The 9,746-nt window shown below is 38.6% G+C and overlaps 1 protein-coding gene across 1 annotated transcript in view; it reads left to right on the plus strand.

Moving 5' to 3' along the window:
* CD226 (CD226 molecule) overlaps positions 1-8,584 on the plus strand; it is an 84,954-nt gene extending 76,370 nt beyond the window's left edge. Inside the window, exons 5-6 of the mRNA XM_082415941.1 lie at positions 4,134-4,191; positions 6,913-8,584. Coding sequence (XP_082272067.1) covers positions 4,134-4,191; positions 6,913-7,026 — 172 coding nt within the window. The 3' untranslated portion in view covers positions 7,027-8,584. The remainder of the gene's footprint in view (positions 1-4,133; positions 4,192-6,912) is intronic.
* The last annotated feature ends 1,162 nt before the right edge of the window (positions 8,585-9,746 follow it).

Genomic DNA, 9,746 nt, shown 5'->3' on the forward strand with positions numbered 1-9,746 from the left:
AGTTTCCTACCTCTTACTGTCTGTGGCACACTTGGCAACTTTCTAGGATGTTCTTGGTTAACTCTTCCCTTCTTAGCTGCCCCATGTTCATCAACTCACCAGTCTAGGTATTTGCTGCAATCTTAGTTGTAGTCATATTGTAGTCATATTGGGTCATATTGTACAATAAGGAATTGTAGTCATATTCCTTATACTTGTGATCCAACTGAAGTATTAAATTCTTAAGGAAAGAAGGAACCAAACTTTTGATGTTTACATTTTGAATGTCTGACACATTGTAGGCACTTACTATATGTTTGCTGAGTGAAGGAATACATCCATCTCCACTCTTCTCCCCCAGTAATGTTACCACTCATGCATGCGTGCGCGCACACACACACACACACACACGCACATACACACACACAGTCCTGCGTGCTTATTGATAGGGTTTCCCATAGGTTTCTCCATCTCGTCGCCGTATCCCCAGCCTCTACCTCTTCGAAGGCTCTCCTCACTGCTCACCTGACTGCAGCGGTACTCCCGAACCTGCTCTCCTGCTCCCAGGTGTCTCCTCTCTTTCTAACCCATCTGTTATTCTCCTGGTTCCTCTTCTAAAAGCTAGACTGGCCACGTCGTCTCCCTGTTTAAGACCTGTTTATTGTCTTTCCACTGGCACCAGAATAATGCTAAGCTCATTAACCTTGTGGCACAGGTGCCCTTTGTTCTGACCCCAGCCCAATTGATCTGACCCCAACCTAATATTCATTCATATTTTCTACTTTACTTACTCCCCTGATATTGACAAATTGTATTAAAACTACAACTTTTATTCTGTGAACACGCCTGACTCTTCCCATTTGTTATGCCACCAAAATGCTGATTTCCCCCATATTTGGCCTCAGAATGATCTGATCCTGCAGATCATTCAAGGTGTGGGATGCATGTCTCCTCTGGGAGGGCTGTCCTGCTTCTCCCTCCCTACAAGTAGACATGATGTCACCATCCAGAATCATGTTGCACTTCTTAACCACCACACCTCGCAGCCTGCTTTGTAGTTTAATCATTTCTATGCGTGTCTTCCCTTCTATTCATAATGGCAGGGATTATGTTTTATTCGTTTTTTAGTGTTTGTAGCATTTAGCGCTAATCTTTCCAAATAATGGATGGTCCACAAGCATTTGTCTCATTAAATTGAAACATGAAGCTGTCGTCGTTCCTTTCTCTCCATCATGGGCTGCCCTCCAGTCTTCCCCTGGTCAGAAATTAGCAAATTGAGGTAAGGAACCCAGGATGTTAGTGACACTGAGGATTTCTCTACTGCACCTTGGTTGATTAAAAAATGCACCGAGGGCGGATATGACAGCAGGAGCACATGGGAACACAGGGAATATGGCTAGGAGAGAGTGAGTGACAGGACAGACCTCGAGAGGGTCACAGATATTGGACAGAAAGGATTTAGCTTCATGAAAATGCATCAATTTTACATGAATAGCTAAATTGAACTGTAGAGTATCTTGTCCCACTTGGTTAAATGTGATAAAAAGAAGATCAGTGGACTTGAATGCATAACCATGGCCGAACACCACACAGCAAAAAGCACTTGTTCTTTCTACCTTGTCATTGGTATTGATTTGTGGTCGTTACTTAAAATGGAAACGTCTTGAAAAATGACCCAAGGGACTAAACAGTGACCTTCTGAACTCTGTCTTAGCAACTGTTTAGAATAATCCTGCCCCTTCAGCTTCAGATGTGCTGACCTGGAGAGAAGCCAAAATACATCACAGGGTGCCTGAAGGAAACTGAATTCTTCCTTCACGCCCAGCACCGGGGAGCCTGTGAGCAGGAGGCATCTGGAGCACAGTTGGTGTCATTTCCAGTTAGAGACCAGAATAGTGACAATATTCAGTGAGCATGGCTAAGGGAAGGCATAGCACCAGTAAGCGTGACAGGAGCTGAGATACAGTCTAGAGATTGACACCTGAGTCTGTAAGAAGAAATTTAATATTTAGTGAGCAAATGTTAGGCACTTACTTTTACCTTTGTTGTCAGCTTCGAGGTTCACAGCAAATAGGGTGTCTTGGTTTGCCTGGGACTTTCCCGGTTTCAGCACTGATCATTCCTCATCCCAGGGAAACTCCTTAGAATCAAGCAAACCAGAACGGGAATATGTTTACTGTCTTTATTCTACAGGTGAGAGGACTGACCTTTAGAGATGCAAATAACTAGTCAATTGCAGAGCACAAGTTAGATGCAGATCATCCAACTCTAAACTTCATGTTCTCGTTGTATGATAAATAAGTGCTAGGGATGCAATCTACGACGTGGTAAATATAATTAACACGGCTCTACATTATGTATGTCTGTTGTTAAGAGAGAAAATCCTAAGGGTTCTCGTCACAAGGAAAATGTTTTTTCTATTTCTTTACTTTTGTGTCTATATGAAATGGGGGATGTTCACCAAACTTACTGTGGAAATCGTTTCATCATGCATGTAAGTCAGATTATTATGCTGTACACCTTAAACTTACACAGTGCTGTATTGTATCAATTGTATCTCAATAAAACTGGAGAAAAAAATCATCTTCTCTTTTCCTCATCACATTGTATATGCTAAGCTTATGTTAAAAATATATTTGTTGGGGTGGGATAGGGAGGGTGCGAGGGAGACGCAAGAGGGAGGAGATATGGGGATTATATGTATATGTATAGCTGATTCACTTTGTTATAAAGCAGAAACTAACACACCATTGTAAAGCAATTATACTCCAATAGAGATGTTAAAAAAATATATTTGTTTATATATATAACACACATGTATATATATATATTTGGACCTACTTGGGAAAGTTAACTCTATATTATGATATAACAAGCCTTGTGAAGGATAATTTAACAAAGGATCAAAGGTCATAGATCTGTGTCTGTTTCCTCACTTGTGAAAAGAGGATAATAATAGTGTCTGTATCATAGATTTCTTATGAGGAATAAATAATTTATATAAAAGACCTTAGAAATATGACTTGCACATAGTAAATTTACACATAAAGTAAGTAAATAATTTGTTTAAATACTACTTAATAAGTAAATACATAAATGCACATAGTCTGTGATTCTGTTGACATGGTAGGAGGATTTCATAGCAACTAGAAGAGACCATCAGAGTCAACATTGATTATCTGAAAAACCTTTCCTTGGAGAGAGACCATCTTGCCAGGTTTTCAAAATTTCTGTGAAGTAATTATAACCTCATCTTAAAAAAAAACTCTACATTTTTGTATCTAACCCATCCCCTCTGTGGTTCAATAAGAATCTTTTCTTTAGGGGGATGAAAAGAAATAGTCACCATCTCCCCATGATAACAATTTCCATACACTTGGATATAGTTATTTCATCTTTGCATTCAATTACATTACTCTCTTCTCTTGTATTTTCTTTTCAGAGATTCCTCCTGAAGTTAGGTTTTTATAAGTTTTGTTGAAACTGTGGAGAGTTTGTTGAATAGTATGGTTTCGGATGGCCCGTTTTCAGCTGCAACAACATGACTGTAGAAGCAGTGAGCCTGGTAGTCAGGAAGGAGGGCTGTGAATTCAAATCCCGATTCTACTGATAACCAACCCTGTGATTTGGGGCGAATTACTCTTCCTCTCCGTGCCTCAGTTCCCCAGTTTGTTAAATAGAGAGTTTTTGATGACATCTGAATAAAATAATCCATGCAGGTGGTTTAGTAAAACACCCGGAAGATTCCATAAAGCTTAGTTATATTGTCATTGTCATCCAAGAAGTTGCACTGTTGGCATTTAAAAGGAAGTTTTAATTGTGGGAAATCTCTAAGTCATTTATGTATCAATAATAACCCACTCTGCACCATTCTTTAGTAAACTCACTGAGATTAATTACTAAAGAACACTGGCTACATATCCATTTAGTTGCCTTCACCATCTGTGAGCACATTGGAGAAGGTACGAAAAATGAAAACATTTAGGACAATGGAATTTCGGGTGAGTACGTATAAAACCGCTGTGGACAGCTGCTTTAACATAATCACTAAAGGCATGTGGGCTGCAGGTACAGGTGAGGTATTATAGAGTGTCTGAAATCATGCTGGTGCTGGAGTGTCATTCTTATTACCTCTCTTGTACGTGTTTTCGCAGAAGGAGAAGGAGACAGAAAAGAGGCCTATTTAAAGAGTACTGGGACACACAGAATAGGGTAAGTTTTCTCAGAATTGTCATTTCCACCCCCCCTTTTGTGCATCATAAATGTAAAGTCAGTCCATTTTGCAGTTAGCAATCTTCTTTTTTCTTCTCCTTTCAATAACCTAACCAATGCAGTTGCCTGTTGTTCCAGTATCAGCTATTTGATGAAATGGTTATTTTCTGAACTAGTTTCCTATTATTAATACCTTTTGAAACTGTTTGTTCTACATTCACATAAATAAAGGGGCAATTACACTAGATAATAATAATCAACATTGCACATTACCAAAATCTGTATTAGTTTCCTAGGGCTGTAGCAACAAAATTACCACAAAGAGGGTGACTAGAAACAACAGAAATGTAGTCTCTCACAGTTCTGGAGGGTTGGAATCCAAAATCAAGGTCTCAGCAGGATCAGTTCCCTCTTGGGACGAGACTCTGTTCTGTGCTTCTCTCCTGGCTTCTGGTGGTTGTTGGCATTCCTTGGCTTGTAGACGCATCACTCCAGTCTCTTCCTCTGTCTTCACATGGCGTTCTTCCGTGTGTGTGTGTGTGTGTCTGTATCTCTTCTCCTTTTATAATGGAACCAGTCATATTGGACTAAGAGCCCACCTTACTTCAGTATGACCTCATCTTAACTAATTACATCTGCAGCAACCCTATTTCCAAATAAGGTCACGTTAATGAAGGTCTGGGAAGGACAAAAATTTAGGGGGGATGCTATCTGACCCAGTACAGGGCATGATAATATTTTTATGTCGTGAGGTTATTGTGAGGATTAAATTAAATTAAACTAAAAGCATAGCAAGCACATAGAAGGATACAGTGCAGGATATTCATTATTGTTATGATGTTTGGATTAATGTATTAATTAACGGACGTTCAGATTATAAAGCTAAAGACCCTTTTGTTGGGCTGCAGGCATCGAGTGAGCTGTGACACTGTCCTCCTCATTCCACCTGCTCCTGCCCCTTAATGTTTAATTGACAGAGGAGAGATTTCCTTCTGGGTTTAAAGACATGAGGGATGCTCATTTTCGTGCTCATTGTCTCTACTATAGGTCAGATATTCTCTTTAACACATACTATTCTGTTTACAAAATTTTACAATAAAACATTTCCCTGAGTGTTATCTAAAATTACATCCATATGTCTTCAATTTAATTATTTGCCATTGAATGTTACATGGCCAAAACCTCAAGTACTAAAAAGTTTCTGACAATCCAGTGTGTGTGCTTCAAACTTCTTAATAATCTATGAGTTTAACTTTCTTCTTTCTGTTAGGTAGTTACTTTTTTGCAAAACAAAAAAATTTTTTTTCTGAATATCTCATGGTTTGCTTTTGGGCACCAAGTGCGAAGGCTGGAGAAGTCTGGCCTTGTCTGACCTGCCATGCCTGCACGCAAGGAAACTGTGTTCTGTCACATACAATTTCCGGATCCCTTCTCTGTCCTTAGCTGTTGTCCATTCAAGCCAATCCAAAGCCACATTTATTGCTATGAATTTCAGAGAAGGAAAGGCGCTTTGCAACTTCCTCACTAGGTATTCAACTCTGCCAGGCTTTTGCAGAATAATGATAATTTGAATGGTGATTAGAAAGATAGTAAGCTGGTCTGTGAAGTTAGAACTACTTGATTCTTTCGGGGTTTTTTTTAAGACAAACTACGAAGAAAACAGTAGCACTTGAATTTTCCTTTTACTTTCTCCTCGCAAACACCGAAACCACACTAAATTTTCAGACTACTCACCAAAAGACCCCTCTCTCTCCCTCTCCTTCTCCTCCCTTCAATTCTGCCCCGCCCCCGCTCTCTCTCCCCCTCTGTCACTTATGCTTACATATTTTCTGTCACACACATACAGGTGGTCAAAGTGACCCAATTAAGGTAGAGAAGATTAATGACTATATAACATCATCTTGAAAGTGAATGTCCATTTATTTCTGTAATTTTTTAAAAAAATATTTATTTTATTTTATTATGTATTTTTGGCTGTATTGGGTCTTCGTTGTGGGCTTTCTCTAGTTGCGGCGAGCGGGGGCCACTCTTTTTTGTGGTGTGCAGGCTTCTCATTGCAGTGGCTTCTCTTGTTGTGGAGCATGGGCTCTAGGCGTGCGGACTTCAGTAGTTGTGGCTCACGGGCTGTAGAGTGCAGGCTCAGTAGTTGTGGCGCATGGGCTTAGTTGCTTTGCGGCATGTGGGATCTTCCTGGACCAGGGCTCAAACCCGTTTCCCCTCCATTGGCAGGTGGATTCTTAACCACTGTGCCACCAGGGGAGTCCCTGTAATTTTTTAATTGTGTTCAGTTGCTTATTTTTAAGCCAGGACACTGTGTACTTTAAAAATATTTATTTTTCCATTCAACAGAAATTAATGATTATCCACTATGGGAAAATACTGTACTAGACTTTCCATATAAAAAATGCAAATAATGGTTCTCTTCGAAATAGCCTAACATCAGGAGAGGGAGTTTTACATTTAAACAGGTAATTTATATCACAATATATCAAGTGATAATCAAGGCTAGGTCTCTGTTGTATCTCACTCACCACCCTGCAAATCAAGAATGTAATTTCTCACAGAAGTTCAATACAGTGAAGAGAATGTTTTATGAAATTAGCTGTATTAGAAATTTGACCTATATCATGGTTGAACTAAGGAGAGATTTATGTTTTGAGTGTCTTTATTAAGTGCTGAAATGCAGTGAATTATTAACATCCTTTGTGTTTGTCTTTCTAGGCAACCAACAACTACAGAAGTCCTGTCCCTGCCAATCAACCTTCAGATGGTGCAGGAGAGGATATTTATGTCAACTACCCAACCTTCTCTCGTAGACCAAAGACTAGAGTCTAAGCTTTTCCCTTAATCTGAGCATATTAATGATGACTATTATGCACATGGATCTTTATACAATTTCTTCCCACTATTTAATGTCTACCTTGGATACTAGTTGACCGAATTTATTTCATTTGACAGGAAAAATACTGCCTGACCTAGAGAGCATTCTTAACAGAAATGTTTTAGAAAAACCTGACTCTAATTAGCTTACACATAAAAGGAAACTTATTGAATCATGTAATGGAACAATCAAGGGGAGAACAAGCTTCAGGCAAGGGTTATTTACCAGGGCTTAAATATTATGTCTAGAGTTAAGTATGGATATAAGACAGTTCCTGCATGTCCTTTCACAGTGTTGGATCCACTTTCTTGGTGTTAGCCTAACTCTCATTCAGGCTTTTCCCTTGTGTTTCCAAGATGACTGCCAACAACTCTTGGCAATTCATAATCCTTGTTTCTGTCTGGTAAAGAGTTTGCTCTGATAGAGCAAACACATTTGGTTACTTGTCCATCATAAAACAGTCATTATGGCCAGAAAGGATGAAATGGCTTAAGTCAGTTAAGGGCTCACCTCTAGAGCTAGGTAGGAGTGAGACCAAAGCACACTACTGGGAAATTCAGAGTTTTATTAGAAGAAGTAAAGGGGAGCCTGGAAGCTGGGCTGGTTGCCAACAAATGCGGACTGTAATGACCTTCCAAGACATCTTCTGTTAGCCAGCTAAAAAGAGTACGAGGGCAGGTCTAGGTTAGCTCTCTCTCTTCCCACTTCTAGAACCTACTCTGTCAGCTTGGTCCAGAAGAGTACTTGGCAGTAGAATGACTAAATGGTCAAGAGGAAGATAAACGTGACAGGGAAATCTCTTCCTTTTCTATTCTCAAATAAATTCATTTCTGATTTCATATAGAATTTCACTATCCCTGGTTTAGCCTTATGAGCAAGAGTAGTAGATGATCCAACAATAACTTAATTTTTTTATATTGAAGTTTTTATACTTTTGAGAATTATTTTTAATATATAATTTCTCTCAAAAGAGTCAGGTACCTAGACATTATTAGTTTTTAAAAAAATAATTATGTGAAATATAAATACAAGAAAAAGAATGATAGTTGGAAGTGGTGGTATAGGGTGGTAGGATAGAAAAGAGAGGGGGAAGAGCACTGGGAGGGTGTAGGGAAGGAGGAAAAGGGATCAAAGAATAGGAAGGTACAAAGAAACTTCTGTTGCTTCAAAGTTTGGCCAAAAACACAGTTTGGCCTAATGTTATGACTGACAGGGCAATTAGAGACCATGCCTGCCATTGTCCAAATTCTAGATGCAGGCAACAATGAAAAGTATTTGTGAAACCCAATAATGGTCATGGTCACCTTGAAACCACAGTGGTTTGGTAATGACCAAATATAATGATCATTCGTGTCTCTAATACTCATCTTTAAAAGATTCTTATTTCTAGGCAGTTCCCTGGTGGCCTAGTGGTTAGGATTCTGGGCTTTCACTGCCATAGCACAGGTTCAACCCCTACTTGGGGAACTGAGAACCTGTAAGCTGTGTGGCACAGCCAAAAAAAAAAAGAAAGAGAGAAAAAAAAGATTCTCATTTCTAAAAGGTTCATCACAAAAGCTGCATTTAGGTTTCAAAGTTGGAGACTTTTCATGATAATCTTAAGCAATCCCAAACCAAATTCTCATATTGTCTAGACAGATTCTTAAGCTGTAATTTACAGTTTTAGGAGACCAGTGGATATTTTATGATTTTGTCTTTAAACACATGCACGCCACATAGTGCAATTATCTGTGAATTACAGAAATTGTGAATGCCCCTACCTGTTTCAGAAGGGAAAAAGTAAAACCGACCACTCCCAGTTGTACTTACGTACATGCAATGAGCGTTAGCTCTCATTTTTATTTTGTTTGCTTATAGATCTTTATATCTGGATTCAAGAAGTGTTTCCACAAATATATTTGTAACAAAGTTGGAAGGCAGTTTTACAAGAAAACCATCTACTGTTTTCTTGACTTTATCAGATCAATGAAAGTTTCCATGGCTGAATCTATCAATTTGCATGGTGAAGCAAACTTAACATCCTTTAAAAGATAAACGATTTCTTTTCCCTAAAAGTTAATAAAAATATTACTTTCTGGAAGATTCTGATAACCAAATCCTCAATGACTAATGCAGGTGAGAAGTAAAACATTTCTACCATTGCAGTATGGTTTCAGGGAAGATTTTTGTGGCAAACCCCTTACGTGTTGCAAAGCCTCCAGAACACTTGAAACTCATCTTGTTTTCCATGGGTGTTTTAACCTTTTATAAAAATCTCTCACTCAGAATACTTATGAGAACTATTTACTCTGTCCCTTCTTTTCTATAAATTCTGCCTCTGCAGGGCTCAGAATTTTTTCAGGGATTTGGAACCTTCCAAAGTCCTGCTGAAATTTCTCTGATCTCCTCTACTGATCCTGCTACACAGTCAGCGGTCATGCTGATGAAATTCCGTTCATTCATTTTCTTTCTCTGGATATTCTACTTAACAAATCACTTTCATTGTAGTCTCTTTAACATTATACCTAACTTGCTGGAGTTGTGAACTCTACCTAATATATGTAAAAAACTGTGCCTACTATATATATATATACACACACACACTATATATGGTATCTATAGTAGGTATATGGTATATATATATAGTATGTGTGTATATATATATATGTACATACAAATACACATATATATGTTT

The sequence above is a fragment of the Balaenoptera physalus genome, assembly GCF_965194825.1.
Source record: "Balaenoptera physalus genome assembly, chromosome: 12".
In the NCBI taxonomy this organism is placed as follows: Eukaryota; Metazoa; Chordata; class Mammalia; order Artiodactyla; family Balaenopteridae; genus Balaenoptera; species Balaenoptera physalus.